The sequence below is a fragment of the Ceratocystis lukuohia genome (genome assembly GCF_044167205.1).
Source record: "Ceratocystis lukuohia strain C4212 chromosome Unknown Supercontig1_pilon, whole genome shotgun sequence".
Classification (NCBI taxonomy): Eukaryota; Fungi; Ascomycota; class Sordariomycetes; order Microascales; family Ceratocystidaceae; genus Ceratocystis; species Ceratocystis lukuohia.
The window spans coordinates 1,505,487-1,529,054 of record NW_027263520.1 but is presented as its reverse complement, the minus strand read 5'-3'; the positions used below and the strand labels follow the sequence as shown (position 1 = coordinate 1,529,054).

The window sequence follows — 23,568 nt, the reverse complement described above, 5'->3', positions numbered from 1 at the left end:
ACCGCTAGGGTGTGCGCAAGGAAGGGCCTCATCACACGGGTAGAAACACAAATATTGGAGATGGCAACCTACAGAGGTTATAGGCGACCTCTTCAGCGTCGCAAATAAGTCCTATCTAAGTAACCAAGACAAGGGCGGGCTCTTGTTGTATGTGATAGTAATTGCTATTCTCCCCTCCCGTCCCCCTCCCGTCCTTCGCTCCCTCTTCGTCTTACTCTGCTCGCCCCTCCCCATAACACTAGAAATTAGCACAGCACACACCACACACACGTGCCAACAAAAAGAAAGCATGTTATCAGGAACGATCACACTCTTGCAATAGCAATGGCTATGCGCCACTTTTCCCCGCGTGAACTCGCTGTTGTATTCGTAGAAATAAACAGCAACCGGGTTACGTGATAGTTTCGGGGATGGGGGTGATGAATGACGCCAGTAAACTGCTGATGGTGCATGTAGAATGGGGCAGCTAGTGCGGTGCTTCGCCCTTGCCATGGCACCACGATGTCTCACTTGGTTGCTTCAGCAAAGGGCTAAGAGCACCGCCGTGAGGAGAAACGTTGGTGCAAGGCAAAGGAGCGGACGCAGAGGCAGCGTGAGAAGATCACGAGAGGACGCTAGATACATAGAGGGATCAGTCAGCTGCCAGAGGCGCACTAAATATAGCAGAGATTTGTAAGAACATGTCACCTTTACAGGCGTTCACACTCATCACGGCAAATATAACAGCAGGTAGATAGAGCTAGAGACCCAGACAACAAATAGGGAAAACGGGAAACAGTGTTAGTTCTTAGTATCAGCGTGCCTAGCTCCAACATCGTATGAGACATAAAATAACAGACGCTTAATTCGAGTCGGCGGGAACAAGAAGTGCGTGCGAATTTGGCTGCAAAGGCAGCTGGAGAAATGCCTAGACTTAGCAGCCCCGTCCTTCGACGTCATCATGGGCTTGCTAAGGCGAGGATAGAGACTAGCAATAAGAAAAGAAATGAGACTAAGATAAGGCCAGTGTCTGTTTCAGGCCGTGTAAGTCAGAGCAATCCACGGGGTCTCTATGTTTTTATTTTCATATTTCTTATTTTTATTTACAGACGCATATAGCAGTAATGGGGCTGAATATACGGAATAGGAATACACAGGTCCTCGACTCTTCTGGCTCTAGGCACTTTTTGTCGAGACAAGATACATATAGTTACCTGTTTTTCGTGGCTCATATCTGTCGAGCCAATAAAGACGCCATGTGCTGAGCTTGGTGGCTGAATATTGTACCCCCTGCCCATGCACGCCCGTATAGACGGAGAAGGCCACCTTTGCAGACGCTCAAACTCAAGTACCTGTGTGATCGATCTACACGCCAGCCAGGACGAGAACGGAAAGAGCATAAGGGTCCAAGAGCAAGACAGCCAACCAGCGTTTGCTCCTGGGCTCCGCCTAGCAACCAAAGCCCTTGGACCCAATACTCAGCTTGCTTCATCGCATGGTGCGTAAGTACCTTCCCTATGTGATTCGCTGGTTTCGCTATCAGTTGCATAGGTTCTCTGCTCCTCGTTTAAAAAAGAGCAGACAATCTTTTGCAATTGCCCTATCTAGCCTCTTCCCATGTCCATCCCCTCCCCCCCTTTCCCATGTGGGGTGAGACGCGAGGAAGAGATTTCCGCTCTTGTCCGTTCTTTTCATCTCTTTCTCTCTATTCTCCTGCCCCCCCCCCCCCCCCCCATCACCGTGCTGTTATCTATCTCTATCTCTCTATCTCTCTATCTCTCGCCTCTTTTCCTCTTTTCCTCTATCTCTCCTGCTAATGGCAAAAATTTATCCAAAAAATAATCGCAATAATGAAAAAGCAGGTCGCCTCGGTTGTGGGGTGGGACGCACGCACGGCCTAAAACCTGCGTTGACAGCTCGAACTTCATGGATCGGCCCTGCCCATTGAAGAGAGAAAAGATATCCTAGGATTCGGGGAGGGATATAGGCGAGCAGGTATAGTGGCAGCAATTAGTAGCTTCTTCGCTCTCCTCGACAGGACGGATATTGCGAACTAGCCCCCGTGTCAATGTAAGCGATTACATATTCTGACTCTTGATTCTAGTTCTCGCCTTTAGTCTTCCTGTCAGTCTCTTTCCGCGGAATGAAACGCTCTTTCTGCATCCACCTAGCCGGCTTCGAGTTTTCCGGGAGCATGTCCGTGTCAGCCTGTACAGTGCGGTCCAAATTTTTACAAAGCTAAGCTTGTCGTTTCAAGCTTCTTTATTTCCCTTCCCGCTAGATTCTGACTGGCTCCCCCTTTCTTCAATTGCATTGTCAGAAAGCCAGCCCCAGGAACAAAACAGCCCAAACCTAGTCTACCCCAACCCAATCAAAGCAAGGAATGCTGCCTTGTGCAATGCTAGCAACAAGCCTACGCCAATTAGCTCTATGATGGTGATGTGCAACAAGGCGTGGAGACATTGGAGAATGGAGGCAGACTAGTGCAAGACAGGGCAGGCCGTAGAATCAGAGCAGAGCATAGGCGCAACATGAGCCGCGAAAAAAGCAGGCAAAGGATGGCGACCGAACGAGCCCAACACAGCCCAGATGTTTCAGTCCTCAGGCTGGACCTTGCAGGGAATGGAGGGAGGGGAAACAGAGGAGGAGTGCACTACACAAAGCAAGCAAACAAGTCTGGCTTGCTAGCCGACAACAGCATTTCTCGACTCGTCTATCAGCCTTGCTATCTATGTGTCTTGTTTTCTTTTCCCTCTCCTCTCTTTTCTTCTCCTCTCTTTGCTTCTCTCCTCTTCTCTCTGTCCTAGACCCCAAAAAAACAGTAGTTCCCGTGCGCCTGTTCTCCACAGTTCGTCTTGTTCTTTGCTCGTCTGCTTTGCTACAGTCAAGTTAGACAAGAGCCTGGCCTCCTTGGAAAGAAAAGAAAACAAAGGAGAAGCACGCAATCATTCATATACACTGCACCTAGCAAACAAGCGAGTGCTACCCGGTCTTTTGCACTACGCTACGCTACATCATCGTGAAACGCCCAATAGAGGAGGGGAGAGTGGGGAGAAGAGCGAGAAGAGGGGGCTCTCGCCCGCTTGCTTTAACCGTCTTACCGACCTAAAAATGCAGTGGCTTGTTGCTTGTGGATCGTGGTTGAAGTCGTGCTATGCTATGGCTATGCTCTGCAACGGGCGAGAAAGTAGGAAGGCGCGAGAGAAGGGAAGAGGGGAAGAGAGTAAGACAGGTCTTGATTGTACAGTCAATTCTCCCAGGACAGGGCCGAAATCAAAGACTTACTCCTGTTTGCTTTTTCTGCATCTTGAGAGCACTTGTCAAAAATTCATGTGCACTCTTGGCGTGCAGTGCCTGAAGAGTTTTGATATCAAAGGAGACAAGAGAAAATCATCAAGGGTATGTACAGGCGGTTTCCAGCTTCCCTAAACGTCAGACTCGACCCGCACAGACAACCCGGCTGCTGATGCACTTGAATACTTGAGAGTACTTTTGCACTTCTATCGTATCAAGCTACACCATGGGACTGGGCCGTCCTCCTAGCTCAAAGGTTCTCTCTTCTCCTCTTTCTCCTTGTAAATTAGACTGTCAAAAACCAAAGCCTCGTTGCATTTTTGGCTGTCTGGCTGTTTCCTCCCCTGCTCATGAAACATGGACTAAAGCTTGTTGGTGGTGCCTCCGCAGAAGAGGGGAAGAAAGAGCCTTTACGTATGCAGGTAACATAGTAGGCATGCAATGGAGCGAGGTACTTTTATCCGGGTGTCCTGTGCTTGATGTGAGCACTTGTATGAGTAAGAAAGGATACGTAGTAGGTCTTACTAATGTGCGTACAGATGTACTAGAGCCAAGTACTTTTTTATCCTTTTCTATCGTCACTCTAGCGCTTGTCAGTTGACCTTTGCGACCGGGATAGCTAGCTTAGCAGCTCACCTCGGAATCAACATCTGGTGCCTTTTTCTCTCCTTTGCTGGCCAACGATAGCCAAAATTCATGGGTACAAGGGTACGCACATCTGCTCCTCAACTTCTTTCTGTCTAATACTAGACCCCCAAGTGCGTACTTCCATATCTGCTTATCGCCCAGCCGTGCTTCTCAAACACCGTTGGAGTAAGAGAGTCAGAGGGTATGGGGGAAAGCCGGTGTACTGTTATCTTCTTCTCTCTCCCCTGGCTCCCCTTTCCTCCTCGGCCAAACCTCCAGTCATTGCATCACATATCTGCTGCTTCAGGCGAGACGAAACCAAGGCTAGAAAAAGGAGCCAAGAGCCCAGGCGGCTTCTTGCCTTTGTCCTGTCCTGTCCTGTGTCTCCCCCCCCCCCCCCCCCCCCGCCCTAGTTGACGTAGTGCTACCTTGACTACAACAACGGAGGACGAAGAAGGGAATAAAGAAAAAAGAAAAAAGATCCCCAATCCCCAAATAAAAGCAGGGCGCCCAACGTGCTATCATAAAGACGGGCGGATGCAGCAGGACCAGCCCACACAGGTCTACAAAGGCTACAAGGCCAAGCAAGCAACTTCTCTTCCCACTCTCACTCCACCCTGGCTTCATGCATCTTGATGAGCTGAGATAGTGCCACTGCTGCAGTTGTGTGGTGCGACAAGTTCTCCAATATATCGACAGACAGTCCATATAGATAATAAACAACAAACGTACAGTATGTATGGGCAGCAGGGAAACTAGACTGGGCCAGACCCCAATCAACCGAGCCTTATCAAAACATGCGAATACTCACTTGCATGATGCCATTCGATGTGTTTCTTCTCATCGCATCTCGCCTCCCCCACGCGGGAAGCTTAACTTACAAGCCAAATCACGTTGGGGAAAAGCCAACCGCGCCATGTATGCGACATTGCGCATTGGCATTCATCCATTCATCCATTCATTCACCCGTTTATCCATTTATCAATACCCATTCGTCACCCATCCATTGAAATTCAGCCATTTTAGTTTTGCTTGTTTTCCCGATCTGGGGGGCCATGGGCATTGTTTAGGCGGCGGCTGGCTTCAGCTTGGAATAAAGACCACGCTAAGCACATCACACCGCAAGCCAGGTTATTTTCGTCACTTGCAATGCAATGCACAATTGCCATTGTCTCGCACGCTCGCTCTCCCCTCTGCTACTCTGGATTGACATCACGACGTGGACGTCAGCCTCCCCGCCCATCATTGGATTGGATAAGCACGGAATCACATCGGTACAGGCATTGTTAGTCTCCCCCCTCTCTCGTAGCGACATAGGAAGAGGGGGAAGAAAAGAATAACGGAAGGGGGGGGGTTACATGTGCACATGATACACAGCATCTTTCGTACACATGCACATACACATGTAACGCCGGTGATAGAGGTGGTGCAAGCTGTTTAGGCGTAATGTGATGGCACCAGGTGAGCCGAGCAATAGCAAGCATCACGCACAATGTGACGACCCCTCACTCCCCCCCCCCCCCGCGTTTTTGTGACCAGGGTTCCCTCCGTCTCCCGGTCAAACAAGTCGACGAGAGGAGAGAGAAAAAAGAAAAACGGAGACAGAGATGGAACAAGAAAAATCGACCCGGGTCCGCCTGCGTCTGGCCGTCTTCCTGGCCGTCTAAGGAGGACGCAGAGCTACCAGGTGCGAAATACTACGAGGGCCTAGAAGGGAAAATAAGACCAGACAGAAACAAGAACACCAGCACAAAGCGGGCACAGCAAGCGGCACTGTACTGGATGCTATGTTGCACTTCTCCTGCATGGACTAAGCTAGCCATACAATTACTGCGCAAAGCTGACGCATATAGAAGTTTTTTTTTTCCTTTTTTTCTTTTTTGTACACTTTCTTATTGCACTAAAGCAAGAAGGGTAGAGAGCTTTTTTTTCCCTGGCGCTAGACAAAACAACCTCCCTCATGCCTATAATCACCAATCACAGCTCCAATGCACACGCTTATACTACATGGCGAGACACGGCGAAAAGGACCAGAGAAAGTCAGGGAAGCGGTGTCATTTAACGGGAGAGACAATTGGCTTGTTGTCTGTCAGGGCTGTGAGAAAGGGAAGGACACGCACCGAGGCTAGACCGTGCTAGTGAGGGCCGCACATTGTGAACGTCAAACTAAATGTATCATCGTGTGTATCAACGCGCCTTTATGGTGCCACTTGCTTCAGTATCATGTTCCTCGTTCGCCGTCTTGATTTGTTGATCTGCCGTTGCCCACTAGGGCAAAAGAAAATATACACAGCTTTCGCCATCTTCTATTAACCCGCCGCCCCGTGCAAGGTCACCGTTGTCGATCCAAGCTGCTCCGCTAGCATTAACACGGCTTTTCAACCGCGAGAAGTTTTATGTAGGCCTGACTGGTATGTTTACGAAACATTTGTTTTTATTATTTTATTACAACCTCTTTCTAGACAGCAATGGGAGATGCTAAGCCCCAGCTCAGCTAGCTACTATTTTTTGCTGCGAGTCCAAGATACAAAACCTCCATGTCTCCTGTCCTAATGGAAGGGAAGCCTCCATGGATAACCAAGCACAGGCACAAACAAGCAAAAGAAAAACAAAGAGGCGGGGCTTTGTTGAAAAGGGCTGAACTTGGTCCGGACCTGGTCTGGCTCGTTAGTTTTCTTTGCTCTTGACCTAGCCCCCTCCCTCCCCGTCTCTCAGGCCCCTGGCAGTAAAGATAAAGCCTGCCTGCATAAGACAACGCGAAATGAAGGGCCGCCGTGCAGTTTGGCGGCTCATGGTTGTGAAGCAACCTAAAGTAGAGCAACTCAGAGACAATCGAACGACCACTGATGCTGGAATACAGCTGCTACCAGTGCCGTATGTATCCATACATTTGGATCATGCGCCGCGTGCGCGTACACTTTTATACGTACCAGCAAACCAACAACAGGATAATAGACGAAACGGCATGCACAATGCATATAGTAATTCTCCAAGGCTATGGAACGTAGCTACGGCCAAAACAAAAGGTCTATAATAGACTAGCGTATGCGAGGTGCTATACGCTGCTAGCATTATAGCTTATACCACAGCTTAGTGCTTCCTGGACGCTAGCAACAAAACAAACAACCCCCCCAGTTAGAGTGAAGAACCCTATGGAAATACTTTTATGTGAGTCCAAAAACAAAAAGAACCCTAGTCCGTTTAGTAAGGGCAGACGTTGCCACCATGCTGGACCACAGAGTCCTCTCAGGGCTTCCCAACTTCCTCCCACAACCGACCTCTCGATGGGCTTTTTTGTGCTGCTTGCTACCCTGCGAAGCAGGCCCCCTTTGCTATACGGTACGTTATGGACGATGCGGACTTTGGGACATTGGTATATTAGGCAGGGACTTGGTGCCTTTTTTATTGTTATTTTTCATTATTTCTCCTTCTTTTTTTGGTCCTGGGCTCCGGAGCACCCTGGCTCTACTATCATCTCAGTTGGAGCATTGATGGAAAAGAAGGTATTAGCCGTTACTACCGCCACTGCTACTGCTACTGCTACTGCTCCTGCGGCACTCAGGAGATGGAATGATCAAAAGAAGGAAAGCCATGATGCTTTGATGCCGTGAAACAGGACCAGAAGTATACACACAGGCTCTGAGGAGTTCGAGTTCAATGCATACCGTTGTTCCGGGGAAGTGGATGCTCCGCTGTTGTTGGTTAGCTTAGTGGTCAGTGATACAATGCCATGCAGTTGGGTTTGCGTGGGTAGTCCTTCTCTCCTCGCTCATTCTTGCTCGCCGCCTCCCCCCCCCTGTATAGGCATCAGAGCACCAAGTCTTGTAGGGTTCAGAAGCAAAAGCAAGACATGGGCACCAAAACTAAGACCTGCCCAAGCCTGTTGTGCTGTGATATGCTGGAAACTGAGAAGCTGGGTGTCCCGAAGCAGATATTTATTAGCAATATTTAGGCGGGGAATTTCTGTGCGGCGCTGGATGTACACAGCGAGAGATAGCGAAGGGAGACTCAGGGCTCGAGGTTTGACTTTGAAGCGTGTGTGCTGAGACTTGACTGTAGAGCCCAAGTCCCCTCCACACGTCCATGCTGTCCGTGTGTATACGTACTCACATAAAATCGGCATTGATATTCCGGCTGCTGCTCTCCACCGTTTCGGCATGCAACATTTGACGCAGCGGTTGACTTAGGTGAGATAATGTGGATAGAGAGAAGAGGGTGTGCACAATGGCCGTAAAGAGAGAGACGGCAAGGCACACATCAAGCGGCAGAGAGAGCAAGCCCGCCCTGCTTACAGAGCGCTCGCATGATACACATCGCACTGCTCTCTTCGTCTGACACACTATCAGGAAGCATTCGCCATGTGCTTGAACACGGCCAATCTCATCTATGCCGACATAGCATCAAAGAGAACTTTTTTTTTTCTTTCGTTTGAAACGAGGCCGCTACGCGAGTTTGTGTGCAACCTTGCTTGCTATTTTCTGCTTCGATTTAATTGTGTCCGTAGTATTATTACTCGGGTTCTTTGGAGAGAGGAGGAGAGAGAAGCAAGTAGAAGGGAGGAGGGGACGAGAAGAGAGGAGAGGAGAGGAGGGGACGAGGAAAGAAGGAGACGAAGGAGACGATAATGACTGGTTCTCGCCTGCCCAGCACAACATAACGAAGAGAAAAAGAAATTCTGCGTGAAAAGTTTTCCATGCTCTCTGTGTGCCGGCACGTTGATTACTACTGGTCTTGGCCGCTCTCTTCCCTCTACGTCAAAATAGTCTCCTCGACTACCGCATCAAAAAGGTTTTTCTTAGACTCTTACGAGAGACACTGACTGGACTGGTGACTGGTCTAGGCGTGTTGGGGAGGAGACTAGGTCGTCTTGCTCCTCTTGCTTGCAGCAGGCTTAGTAAGAGAAAATAATCGCCGCGAATGCAGTGCACAACTAAGAGAGCATCATTTGTTTGTATTACTTTAGGCACTTTGCCATTACCATTACACATACACACACTCAGTCTTTCGTCTTTGTTCGCGGACCCTTGGGCTGCACAAAAGCAGGGCTGTTGTGCTCTATGCCAAAGCCAAAGCCAAGGCCAAGGCTCTAGGTCTAGGGCCTAAGGTTGACATGAAACCGGCCGGACGAGCAGAAAGCAAATACGTAAATAACGATAAATGAAAGAAGCTCACGATGCGATTGACGCTCACATATACGAAACTGTCGGTCAGCAGTCGCTCCGGTATTTCTGGGCCTGGAAGGGAGAGCTAGAAAACGAGGGAGAGGGCAAGTGGCTGGGTATTCTTGATGCTTGAGGGACTGGGAACCCTGACAAGCTTTGCGATAATTCACGATCAAATCAGGACAGGACGTCCAACATGTGCAGCCATTGCATTTACTGTTGCACTTTTAGATGGGCTTCTTTTTCTTTCTTGCTTTTTCTCGGGGATAGGGGTCTCAATCTCAACTAGGATGTCTAATGAGACCAGACAGCACATCTCCCATGGCTGGATATTTGATTGTATATGCTAAGCCATGGAGTTGTTGATGGCATGATGTTGGTGTCCCATAGAGCCAGCGAGCGAGGGTGTCTGGACTCTTGGGGCCGTCTTATTCCATGGCCCTAGCTCGCCCTGGCACCCCCAAATGAACAAGCCAAGGCAACAAAACGATTCGCAGAAATAAAAGCAGCCAGCCGTGGTTGCTCATGGGTATTTTCTCGGTTGTCTCTAGGAGGTGCTAGCTAGGAATGTGAACATGAAAACTCTGACTAGAACCTGCTGGAAGAAGCATGTAAGAATGCTGGCGGCAGAGCCAATAGGCGGGAGACGACGGGGCGAAACAAAAGAGCAAGAGAGAAAGCCAGAGAGCAAGGCACAGAGGGAGAAAGAAAAAAAGGGCTGCGTCGGTTTCTTTCGGCTTGACGGGCGGCTTCGGTGCGTTGTCGTGTGCTGCGGGTAATCGAGACAGTAAATGAGCGGATGCATGGGACTGAGGATGGGAAGACCGAAGGTAGACTGCGAGGTGGGAGGCGTGATTGATGAGCAGCGTTGCGTAGTGGCGATTGTGAAGGGAGACAGACACATGGGCTGCAAATAGTGGAAGGGGAGGCGATGAAAGGACAGGATATGTGACGAGACTGCACAAGCCAGGCCAGGCACATTACACCGCGCATTGCCTACGTTTCTGGCGTCATATCCCACCCTGCCCGCCAGTTGGTTCTGTAGTTGCTGCTCGTTGGTTATACAAGGCGCTGCTTGCCCAGGCCAGCAACCAGCGTCAAGGAGCCAATTCACGCCTGGAAACTTGACTCGATATGTGCACAAGTTTGCGCCATATTCACAATATTCACAATATTTACTACATCCACTGCAGATATCCACCACATTTGCCTTCAGGCCTTGTTCCATTGTGTCAGTTAGCACTAGCATTGGGTGATCGATGGCTTAATGGACGTTTGTGCCGTTAGAGTGCATGAACATAAACAGCATAATTAAGCACAATGAAAGCAAAAAAAAAATGAAAGAGCGCCGGGTGTTTTTTAGGGCAGTGCCTAGTGCTGATTTCGCTGACATTGGGGGCAGGGGGATGTTGAACAAAGAGGATGTCTGATCCCTATGGACAAAGAGGTACGTCTCTTTTTCTCTCTCATTTTGTTTTCCTTCTTTCCCACCCGGTAGCTTAAATATTAGCACTTTGTAGATTAAATAGAAAGAGAAAAGCCAAACCAGGCCAGGCCAGGCCAGACAGAGCAAGTCAAGTCGCTTGTACTTTGCGTGCGTCCTCACTTCACTCTCACACTGCTCACTTTGGCTAGGAGAATACAAAGAAAGGCCAGGGCAGCGACAAGGGTGCTGCCCCTAGACGGACGGTCAGTCAAGAACGACCCAAACGATAAAAGACACTTAAATAGAAGTCGTCGAAAGCTAGGATAAATGGAATAAAGCAGTTGGTCGCAGCTACAGATTTTTATTCTATTTTATTTTATATCCCTTCCCATGGAAAGGAGCCTTTCAATTGCTGAGGGTTGGGTGGAGAGCTTAATGTGGGGCTCAACCTAACCCGCACTCCCTAGGACAGCACGCCCCCCCCCCCGTGTGCTATGTACACCTACACACACACCCTGAACTGCGCCATTACATTCTTGGCGGCTTGAAAGTATCTTTTGTATTGAAAACAGCTATAGGAGATACAAGGCAGTAAAAAAAAAACTACATATTTATGGCTTCCTCCCACTTCTTCAACTTCTCTTGACTTCTCTTGCTCCTGACCATCATCACTCCTCTTCTACTTCTACTTCTACTTCTACTTCTACTTCTTCTACTTCTTCTTCTTCTTCTTTTCTTATTGCTTTGACTTCTTATACCTTTCAACAGTCGCTCTCTCACCAATCTTCTTCTGCTGCTTTTGCCTTGGCCATCTACTCTGGATCTAATCTTCTTGCTTTCACCTCCCACCTCGATCTCTTACTTTCTTTGCATCTGCCAAATATCCATCGAAGCCCCCCAAGTTTGAAAACCATCAACAACTACTACTACTATTACCAACACCAATCTCGTCGTTGACTCGACTCTGTCCGCCCAAACCCATTCACACATACAATCTTCACACAATGGAATTCGAGTCCTTTGATCTGTGGACACACCCCTTCTGCCTCAGCTGCGACAAGCAGACTGAAGGTGCTGCCTACTGCTCCGAGTCTTGCCGTTTGGCCGACTTTGAGAAGCCCTCTGGCACCCACTCATACCCAGCGTCGCCTGCATCCGACATGAGCTCGTCATGGAACCGCCAGTCTACCAATGCCAAGTTCTACCTGTCGCCTGCCTTCGACTTCAGCAAGCCGCAGGTGTACGCCCGCTCGTCATCCTCGCCATACTCGTCGTCGGCCTCTTCGCCCACCACCGCCCCATCGTGGCAGCGCAGCAACAGCTACCAGAACACTTCCAACTACACTCGCAACCGCAGTAGCAACGCCTCCATGCGCTCGTTGACACCATCCAGCTCGCACTGCAGCCTGTCCTCTATGGAGTCTTCTGCGACAGTCTCCAGACGTGACAACCTGCTCGTTTCTGAAAAGGCCCGCCGCGAGCTGCAAGACTACGCAAAGCAGTTCGAGCATGTCCGTTCGAACCGCCGCCGCTCGTACTAAAGTCGGTACTTGTGAAGACCGTCTTTGTGCCGGTTGGACCAGACCTTCGCGGAGATGAGGCTGCTCCCCACCTCGGTGCGCTTCGCTTCGCCTCACCAAACAACCCACACCACACACACTGCTACGCTTAACGACCTTGCAATCGCCTTTCTGCAACTTTGCTTCTTTTTACTGTTTTGCTCTTTGTCTTTTATTCAACCTTCTAGACACTCTATGCCACGCAATCTGGCTTTGAATCCTGTTCCTACCCGATTATAATCAACAAAATCTCTGCCTTTTTTTCCACACGCTTTCATCAATTCACACTCTTCTCACTTTTTCTTTGATCTCTTCTCTTCTCTTCCACAATACACTGTACACCAAAAACGGCATCACCAGCGCTTTTTCTTTCCACCCATACACTTCTTGTTTCCCTGTTTCCCACGCATATCTTTCCATCTATCTTCCAAAATCACTGCACACATACAAAATTTGCTTTTTATTCTCTTCTGTCGCTGTTGTGGGTTCTTCAAGCGACTGTCCTCGGTGGATGGTCCTGAAGCGGCCCTCCAAGCTCACTGTGCGGATGCGTTCCACCCGCTCTCTCCGCCAGTGTTCTGCGGGCTTTTCACAGGGGGGGCATCGTTTCCTGTCTTCCTGTGCCACGACGCAAACAAAAAGTGCTACGAATGAATCACATTACCCAAGCATTTTTTTTTTTTATTTCTCTTTCATTTTAGGCATGTTTTTTTTTCTGTTTTGTTCAAAGATAAATTCGGGATACGGAAAAAAAATTTCAACCAAGGGCCACCATACACAAGCATACATACAATACCACCGTGTTTTGTCTGCCTCACTTTTTTTTTTCTCTTGGACGGAGGGGGTTTTCTCTTTTGCTGCTTTTTTTACTTGTTTTCTCCTGCTTTTGGGAAACACTCAAAATCAAAACATACTTCACGGGCAACTCTGGGGTTCTTTTTATTGGCTCCTGTCTAGAACGGGGCTTGTAAACGTCGCCACGACACTGGCAGCTTTTGTTATTTTTTACTGGCGTTTTTATGCATCATTTTCTGGTGGATAGAACCATTACGAGTCACACAGACGCGCTGCAGACTTTTTTGACCTTTATACACACATTTCAGTCGTGATACATTTCACACACACACAACTTGATTCTTTTCATTATGGTGAAAATGAGACCTGTTTGCTTTGTCTGCAATTTGAATGTGTGGCCGGCCGGCTGTCTGTCTCGGTTTCCTGAAGACAAGGCCTTGTTTAAGTGGACTAAAGGATTTAGTCCAGCTTTATTTTATCCGCGGAAAAAGGCTCTTCTTTTCTCAAAGGAGAGCCAAGAGAAAAAACAAAAACAACCCCGCCCATGTACAAAAATGCAGGGTAAAAAAATTAGATGATGTTAGAACCAGAGCTTTGTATGTAGTATCGTGACAAATAGCAGCCAAAGAAAATTCTCAGTTTACCCTTGTGTTTCGCCACCGTGATATGTGATATTGATGTGCCTGTTGTTACACACTCTGTAGTCCCAGCCTAGCCTCTCTAGTATCTGCTGGCATGATTGTTGGGTGCGTTGGGCAACTCACAGCGTGCCAAAAACGAGGGACGGGCGACGGCTGCAGACCAAAGAACCCCAGAGCTTCCTTATTTCCCCTTCCCGCATCGTGGGTGTAGGCCTGTTTCGTCTCGGCTTTAACTTCTGGTGAGAAAGGCGTGGTTCCCTTGGAGTGTCCTCTGAAAGTCTTGCGTCTCGCTCGTGGTATGTATTAGGGCAGGGCTAGGGTTATGAAACTGGCTAGTTACCCAATGTATATATCTACAAGTGTTCTATTCATAGGCTATCACGTAATTTGTCCCCATCGTCGTGACTCTTCTTCTTCCTGTCAAGCCACTCAGCATCGGCCAAGCTCAGCACGTGAAGTTGATTTAGCCAAGCTAAAGCATGCTAAAATGAGGAAGGAAACGAAAAGAAAAAAAAAAAAAGCAAGCAAAAACAGCGCTATGCCCTGCTGGCTCACACAATTTTCCCTTCTTGGGTATAGCGCCAAAAAGGCTATTCAGCCCAGCAAAGGACAAAGAATAGCTCCCTGTCTGCCCATCCATGCTATTCACACAGCCTGTGATGTCTCTCTGGGCTTGGTCTCTCTGTGACTGCTGTCGCCTGCATTCTCACGTTGCAATGATAGACTGGTGTGGTAACACCTCCATAGCTCCTTCAAGCATTTTCGCGTGAAATTAGCCTTGAGCTGTGGGCAGGAAAATGGGACGAGACATGCCGTTGGCTTGCCGAGACGACGGGCCCAAACAGCTAGATCTTGGGGGAGAACGGTCGACTCGATCATGTGCGAAGACGTAAAACACGCCATATCACGCTGTCTTCTTTGTAAGCATTGTCTTCGCTGAATGACAAGACGGTAGAGACAGCCTAGGCTGTCCTCTCCCCCTTCCCCTCCCTAACTCCACTGTTCTTATAGCGCTATATGCCCTATTCAGGCCCCTGACAGAAACCGCCAAGTCAGCGCTAAACAAGCAGCAACGCTACGCTTTAGGGACAGGCCATTCCTATTTCACCACCACGCCTTGCTCACTTGCTTTGAAACCTTGGCTTCTGCGCCATGGATGCACCCCGTTCTAAAAGCTCTAAAAGTCCTGAGCACAGAGCACGAGGAAAGTTGATTCGTTGGCAAACTTGCACGCTAAAGCTTATACCTCTTATACTTTCACAGCAAGCCAGCCTGATTGAGCTAGCCCGTAGACGGATTTGTTTGCTGCGCCATTTCTCTTTCCTGTGCTGTGCTGTCTTGCTGTTTTAGTGGCTTGCTAGGTAGGGTCAAGTCCAAGTTTTGCGGCCGCTCTCCCCTGCTAGAATCTAGACACAAACCCACTCACAGGGCTGTGGCGAGCGCCGGGATTCACTCGAAAAGCTGTGAGGTGAGTCGTAGCTGTGGGTAAAAATTTTCCTCGCCAGTGACACGGCCATGGGCAAAAGGAGATTTAGAGTTCCATCGTGCCAAAAATGGCGTGTTCTTGTTGGCGCTGGCACCCAATAGAGGGAGGATGAGGGCGGACTTACAGTGCACACAGTCAGTAGCCTGCAGTCACAGTCACAGTCACAAGCTCAGATCACGTTCATCTCAGATTTCTCATGCTCACTCAATGCTGCAACTTCACACCCACCCGTTCTCACACGATGCATACGCATACCCGACCGGATCCTCCCTTTATTGCCCAAGCGAAGGAAAAGTTTTTCTGGTCAATCTCGTCTTGCCTCGCAGGCAGGGCAGGCAGTAATTTTCACATTCAACTGGCTGAATTACCCTGTTCATGCACAATGCCTAAGAAAACAAAGAATACCCTAGCCAATTATAGAGAAGGGGGGGGAGGCTGTTTTCAAAAAAAGAAAAAAATCTCCGCGGGTAAGTAAATCTCTGTTTTTCACCTTGCAACCCAACCCCATGCTCGCCTTATTGCTGCTGTCGTCGTTCATTTTTGCCCTTAGCGAAATCTTAGTCTTGACTAGGTAGCAGCCTCTCTCGTTTCCCCTTGTTAGTTGATCTTTAGTCAAGCCTGTCGTACAGGCATCAGGAAAAAGGGACTAGAACAATGTAATCGCGCCATGCAAGTTTTTATTTGCTTTTATGCATGAACCACACAAACAACGGTACGAGTCTTTGTTGCTTGCCGGCTGCAGCGGCAGACACCGGCGACCCCCTAGCCTTCTTTGCTTGTCTCCTTCTTGCTAGCCTTGTCCTCTGGCCCTGCTCATCTTGCTGTATTGCTGCGTTCCCCCTCCTGTCAACCCACAATAAAGCCACATCGTGAAGGCGGTCAACCTAGCCGAGCGCCCCCCCCCCCTCCTCTCCCTCAAGCTCGAATAACATCAACAACCCAACGGCCATGCTATCCTATGCTGCCCCCATGCCACCCACTCGGCTTTAGAGGCGGTGAGATGAATTTCCCGGCAAAAAGGAGATGCGCTCCCTTTATCGCTTTGTCCCGCCCTCTCGTTGTAGTCAAGGCCTGGCAGCTGGTATGGATGGATACGTCTAGCCTCTCTTGCCACAATGGGCCATGATAGATGCATGGCGAGGGGAAAGGGGAACAGGGCACGATCTTGCCGGTGCCAGGTTCCCCGTGTCTCTCCTCCCATTGCAATCTTAGTTGTGAGGCATGCGCATAATGTGATGTTATTGTAATGCATTAGATATTTGATGTCTAGGACTTTAGGGTTTCTGGAAGGGAGCTGACATCCCGCCTAAGAGCAGTACGGCAAAAGCTGAGGGACCGGGCCGGCCTGGAAGGGCTTTGTATTTGCAGCTTTCCTCGTGACTTACACATATAGGGCCACGCCAGCGCCTGGGGGAGAGGAAGGTGGGTTCGTAGGCCCAATCCATCTTACAAAGATGCACGGCACCTGGTCAAAGTGTGGAGTTGAGCATGGGGAAGACAAACATCCAGCCATCTTTTATAGCCAGCAAAAAGCACAGCAAGCACAGGCACATCTTGGGTCTATTAGTAGCAAGTCTATTGACTTGTTTGGTGCTGACTGTGCGAGAGAAGGCCTGCCTGCCCGCCTATAATCAATCTTAGGCCAAAGCAAGCAAGAACACTCTGCCAGTGACTTGGCCTGTGATATTAACACTGCATTAGAAACCGAGTTTTCCGTCCTTTGTAGCTTGAGGCCTTCATCTCTACATGGCTCTAGGCCCGGGCCCCTGGAACCCCCCTTTAGGTAGTATTGGTCTTGCTGCTACCATCTTCGGGGCGGCATTCTAGTTATCTCCGCGCTTGTCTTCGTAAGATGGGAAATTATAGTGGTTTGCTTATGCTCGACCTCGCTGTTGTATAAACAACGAAAAGAAGACCAAGGCTAGTTCCTGCCGCAGGCCAGCGATCAACAGAGCACACTCATATGCTTGCATCCGTGGGCTTTCTCGTATGAGTGTTGGTTTTTTCCTGTCGAGCTGGGGCTGTGGGGGAAGGGGGATCGCTGCTAAACAGGGGGCCACGGCACACCGGCACAACTAGTTCTAATAGCAAAAATTCCATCTTGTGGGGAGGGAAATCGTCCTATGCTAAGGGGGGTGGGGAGTTAGCTTTCTTTTTTTTTTTTAATTCGCTTTGCTTTCAAGGGGCGCGCAAGTGCAAAGCGTTAAAGCGTCAGAGCAGGATAACACATTACGTGCCGTTATTGTGTGCTGAAAGGATTTTCAAAAAGGCTTGCCCTTTAGCTAGGAAGACGCCTGTAAGCATGTGCTCGAGTCATTCATCCAGGCACCAAGGCACTAGCTGTTACACTGGTGGCGATGGCCAAAGACCTGAGATAAAAACCTCCGTTGAAGGAGCAAAAAACGCGGGATTCACGGATCACGGAATCCGTGCCGGACCAGCTTAGTATGGTAGTCTTGCCTTGTTTTCTTTTGCTTGCCTTGTCTGCTGTGTCGCTCTCACTGTGGCTGAAGCAGAGTTTTCCTTCACCCTCTTGACGCAGAGCGTGGCCCTCTTTGCATACTCTCTCCATTATAACGCCCCTCTTTTTTCCTCCCTTCGCGGGGAAGGATGAAAAGCGCTTGTCTGTCGTCTTTCCTTACCTGAGCCCAAAGAACCAAGCAAAGTCAGCAAAACATGCGGTTCAGCACGCACGAACTCCGCGGTGGCTTTAGCATCTCGCTGGGAGCTTGGAAAATACAGGGGAAAAGCCTGAAAGAGGCCTGGAAATTCGCAGAAACACGCAGAAATCCGGCGAACGGGACGGACACAGCAACTAACCTGTGCTAATTCTGTAGCAGGGAAGCCCTTGCTTGCGTCCCGAGTGCCTGGACATGGTTACTTCTGATCATCTTTTTTCTCCGATATTTTGTGATCCGATAATTTTTGGCATCGTCACGTGAGTGACGTGCAATGTAGGGTTAGCTTCTCACCTTTCCCGAATTTCTCTTACACCAAGGCGGTGAAGCAATGCACATATAATTGGTGGCGGCAATACTACCAGTCATAGGGTTGGTGAAAAAAAAAAAACAACCCACACATTATGACTGGAACTATTGTATGCATACTGCTCCGTATTAATTATCTCCTCTTAGCTCTCTGCATATACTCTAGGGATACAGAAAACCTCCTAGCTGTTAATCAGTTAATCAAAGGCCCCTCTCATCCCCCCCCCCCCGTTACCGCCGGCTGTTTTCTGCTAGGAAGTAGCTGCTTCAGCTCACCGCCCTGCAGAGCCCTGTGTGAAGTTGTGAAGTTCTCTGCCTGGCTCTCCGTACCCTCGCTCTTTACCTTGCAGCTCTTATCACTTGCCTGCACTCCCTTTTCCTCTCGCTTGCGCCTTCTGTTCCCGCCTTCCCGAGCAACAGAGGCATAGAGAAGAGGGGGAACACAAATAAGGCAGCTCTCGCTTCTGCAGCGCGCTCAGTGAAGTACAGCTAGACTGCAGCTTTATGGAGCTCGCTTGTTGCTCTAGACCTGTTTTGACTTAGTGGCTCAAAACACAGCAGCGTGTGCTCGATGTATGCGTACGCAAATGTATACATTGTACACATACTCATCTCTTCGATACCCTTTAAGCAGGGTTTACGCTCTTTGCATATGTGAGCTGCACGACGGGGGCCGAATCGGGAACGACAGGGCGTTGTTTTCTGGTGTCTATTGCTGCTTTTTGCTGCTTTGCGTGAAAGCTGGGCTTGCTGCTCTTTTGCCATTCCTAGGGGTAAGCCCGCATTTTGGCGGTACGGAAAGACCCTCCTAAGCGACGGGCTCTGCTTCTTCTGCCCCTCCCTCCCCGTCTTGTCTCCTTTGTCTCCTTCCATCCCCCCTTATTGTCTTTGTCACCTTTGTCTTGCGGTCTAGACCGTGTGAACTAGCGGGAAAAAAAAATCCCGGGTCTCATTGTTCACTGTGTACAGGCGCTCCCGTGCTAGCACCGGCTGGCCAACAGCTGGCTTGAACACTTGACAGCTAAGCCCGGCAAAGACATTAGCTGGCTGGCAGGGGCTGGACAGCAAGAAGGGAGACAGACAGCAGTCTGGAGATATTAACATCGGGAGGAGGTATTATTGTATTATTGTCGGTGAACAGCTGGCAAAAAATGCCCGGCGATCTCTGTTGCTGGGCATCTGCAGCCCTGCCCCCACGACCTTCTCTCTCTCTCCCTCCCTCTCTCTCATCTACTCCCCCTTGTCAGTGGTGTTCGCGAATTTTCAAGGCGGTCAGCAAAACCAGAAGCAGTGTGCAGTGCAGCCCAAAAACCTGCTGGGATGTTGATGCCATAGCGACAAGGATGAGATGTGTGCTGCTTTTAGCAACATGTGGCCTTTCACACCTTCTCTAGTCTTCTCTCAGATTCTCTTTGTGGCTTCCTGGAACATGGGCCAGTCAATAATCTCATTCAGACCTTGGAGCGTCTGGGTATGAAGAGAAACAGGTGGGTGGATCTTGAAGTCTGTTCTGTCTTGAAGAAAGACCCTTCGGACCCCTCACAAACAAGGCCTTGAAACTTCATGTTCCTCTTGAGAGGTATTTCGGAGGGTAAACAAAATAAGCCGAAAGTTTACAAGCACAAAATAGAAGCAAGCTGATGCTGATAATCTACCTTGAAATTTGGTATGTAACAGCACCCCTCCCCCCACCCTCAAAAAAGGTTCTTCTGCCGCTATTCTATCGATCTTCCATGGGAGCAAAGTGGAAAAAAGCCAATGCCGAAATTAATTCGAGTAACCCTTGGTCCAATCTAACAAGAGGAAACCCCCCCCCTCCCTCAAAAGAAAACCCACCTTTGTTTCCTTTTTGTGGCCTCCCAAGTTTCAGAAAACCTTGGATGAGGGGGGGGGGGGGGGAGGTCTGTCAACTCTTGAAGATGTCTATTTTACTGCTGGCCTTCCTACTCGATGAAGAGAACCATGGTGCCGGGCTTTAATTACAGTGATATCGGTCAGATGCGTGCTATGACATGAGGAAAGATACCCGGAACAGAACTATGTGTAAGGCCAATGAAGAGATCTAGAACTTGGGGGAGATTATCATGCTACTTGGCTCAGGGCCAATCTCGGTACCTCTGTTTAGAAGAGGAAGATCCCTAGAAGAGCAAAAAAGGTTAATTCGGCATTCGGTAATCTTGCTATGGGCCAAGTCCCAGCAGCGTCCGAGTCCATCGTCTAAGTCCACGGATAGTCCGTGGCATGGAGAGCTCCTCTTTGGATGGGCATGTAAATGGGCAGATGGTGCAAATGGCGCCAGAAATAGAAATCGCCATGGCATACAGTGTTTTCTTTTTTGAAAAAGCCCCATAGATCTCCATTGTTAAATGGGCCGTCCGTTCAGTTACAGATTTCTATCACACCTATCATACGATTTGCACACGAGCAAACGAGAAGAGAGGACGAGCAAGAAGCAGGGCAGGCCCCCCCGTTACAGAAAGACCATAAAGAAATATCAACCATGCTTGGCACCGGGTGTTTATTTCAACTCAGCCAACTTTCGATAATAGTGGCCTCCTCATATGGACGTTCACTTCAAAGCGGAGCGTGCATTTGAGAGCATAAAAAATGCCCGCGGGACGCCTCGGACTACGGGACAAGATAAGGCTAAGGGTGGATATAATAGGGCAAACAAGGATAAGACGGCCCGCTGTAGGAGAGAGAGAGAGAGAGAGAGAGCCAAGAAAGTCTCTGGGTAGCAATTTGGTTACTGCAATTTCATGACACTGCTTCCCACTGGCTAGGATGGCAAAGGAGGGGATAGAAGCCTGCCTTCACCAGGCCCCATGGGAAGGTTTTGGCGGGGCGGAGCAAGCAGCACTTCGGCTTTGTCAGTCATCAGCTCCCAGATACCAGCTCCTTCATTCCGGGAGGACTTGCCCACCACGCGAATGGAGATTACGTTTATGAAACATCGGCCGTGACGTGGTTAAGCGGGGCGGAGGGGTGAGAAGGGGGAGAAGGAGAAGGGACCTTTTGTGGTGGACGGCAGATGGGGGAGGGCAAATGAAGACGAACAACGGTAAGGGAGGCGCTCGCCTTCTGCGTTCGAGACCCCCGTTCCATTGGTCCCGGCAATGGAGGTTCTCCCGCGAATCTGCCGATGGGGGGAGAAACCAGCAAGTATGTGCCTGTTGTGCGATGTCCGACGTCAGAGCGGGCACTTGTACCTGTGCACTGCGTACTTGTGCGCTGATGTGCATTTTATGGATTGTGCACTTATACCTGCATTTGTGCTTTTATACATTTGCACCTCTATGGATATTGTCAGCCGTTAGCTGCCTGCTGTCTACTGCCTGCTGTTTCTTCCCTTCCCCCCGGCGTTTCCTTCCCACTGGGCTATTCATAGACAATGAACCTGCCGCTCATCCCGATGGGTGTGCTACAAGGTCCTTGTATAACGGCTGCCCGGCCACGTTTATGAAGGCGTATTGAAAGCGGTAGAATCGCGCATAAATGCAGCATGGACTGGTGCGCGTGCACTTGATGTGCATTGTGCGAGTATGCATATGTCTACATATTATGTGCATCCAATATGTGCGCATATATATGCAAGGACACATAGATGTCTCCGTTGATGACGCCCAAGACACGAAGCAAAATCATGCAAGCTGCCTGCAAAATTTGAGCAGTAAGTATTTAGACAGCCAAGCACGGCATAGCATGTGTGCATACATCGCATCTAGAGCAACATGGGCTCACGAACATGGATGTCTTTCAGCTTTTCATTGGCCTCTGGAACACGCCATGTAATCCCATGTATGCAGCTGTATCATGCACTACCCACATTCGAGAAAGGGAAAAGAAAATCAGAGCAGAATCGGACCTCTGCGAGCAGCTGGCTAAGCCCTGAATGCGGTTTGCATCAAAGCATTTCATTTGCTGCACAAGAAAAATAGAGCTGCATTGTCTAGAGAAGTAAGACACCTGAGCGGGTACCTGTTTCATGATGACTGACCAACTAGGGGGGGGGGAGGCAAAAGCATAAGTTGTCAGCCTGCTCTAACTTGGTCTTACTAGGGGGCATTGCTATAGTATATCATGGTTTGGTTAGCGGTTCATGCGTGCGAATATGAAACAGCATGCCCCTAGGCTTAGTGAAGAGGGACCTGTGGAAACTCGAACGACCTTTCAACGGCCTGTGAAGATACAGACGGGCGTTATTTTTCTCATGTCTAACACTGATTATTAGTGTGTTACTTAAATTAGACGACCAAGGCCCCCCGAGTCTTTGTATGACTTTGCCTAGTACCCTGTTACACGGCACGGAGCCTGTATCGTACATATCAGCAACTCTTTCATAAAGTAACCAAGGCTCTCTCGCACAGAGACACAAGCCGCCGGTGAAGCTTTCCAGGATCTTACAATTCGGTGCTCGCTCCAGCTAAATAAGCAAACGAAGAAACGAGGAAGGAATTAAGAATGTTGGCCTCGAAAGCTCTGCAGGATTTTTTTCATGCAGGCCCTTCCTCGTGGTGTTGCAGCGCATGGGCCGGGAAGAGAGCATGAGCAATACTAGCTGTGGGTGGAAAAAAGAAGAAAGAGACAAAAGGAATCCAGCCATCCAGGGACATATGATAATCGTCTCTTCGGGCACCAATTCTTGGGGAGAGGGGCCTTATTTTTGTTCTTTATTTTCGTGTGTCCTGTCCTAACGATCTGATTTGTCCAGTAAGGCCTGCCTCGGTCTTTCATCTAATCTGTAATATGTGACAATCACCTATAGCACAAAGCTTATGCTTCTGGAAGCTTGATTGGCTCACTGGCAGGAGAAAAACTGCACTGCATCTCTTTTCCCTTTTTTCTCACTCTTGGGCAGCAAGAAGACGAGAGGACGAGAAAGAGGCGGAACCGGCCTAGTATATCTAGCCAGAGCTTCGGAGACGAGGGTCCCAGGAGAAGAGAATGGCAGGGAGATATGCACCCGAGAGAGGGAATAGCAATCTTGATAGAGGGGAAGTCTGTCTACGACAACTGTATGAACAGCGTGAAGTTGCATGAGTGCACTACGAAGGGCCCTGGCATAACACAAACAGCCGCTGTTCTGTGTCTCGGGATAAAAGATAGTCTCTCAGGATGCCAAAGGCACACAATCCTCTATCCTCAAATGTGGGCATGAAGACAAGCACTGCACGCTGCTAGCATACAAACGCCGCTGTGTATACGTGCCTCCCCTATGCGCATTTCGGCCCTTTTTGCGTTTACGTCATGAAGACAGTAAAATAGCGGCAGCACCCAGAGCAAAGTCTGGTGGTGGATACAAGGAAGGATACAACGGCAAGTTTCATTTCGGGCCAGTGTTGGGTATTTGCTCAGACAAGCTGATGTGGCATCGAAGTCACTCGACGCCTCCAAGACTGCTGTAATGCGTTGCTGTCTCATACATTCTGGCGTGTGAGTGGGAATATGCACGATGGCTACGAATACATGAGGTGGTGTTTGCTAGAAGAGTTGGGGTAGCCTACAGAAAATTACTTGGTAGCTGAGCCGCGGCATGAAGACACACGCAGGCCATTACCCAACAGGGCCCATCCTAGAATTCCTCTATCTGCGGCCATGACGAGATGGTGAAA

General features: G+C 49.3%; 1 protein-coding gene across 1 annotated transcript; it reads left to right on the top strand.

Moving 5' to 3' along the window:
* Positions 1-11,492: 11,492 nt before the first annotated feature.
* On the top strand, positions 11,493-12,029 carry HOO65_010385 (Life-span regulatory factor; the record flags this gene model as incomplete). Its single annotated transcript, XM_070999702.1, has 1 exon — positions 11,493-12,029. The coding sequence occupies one exon, from the start codon at positions 11,493-11,495 to the stop codon at positions 12,027-12,029; it is 537 nt and encodes a 178-aa protein (XP_070862207.1).
* Positions 12,030-23,568: the final 11,539 nt, after the last annotated feature.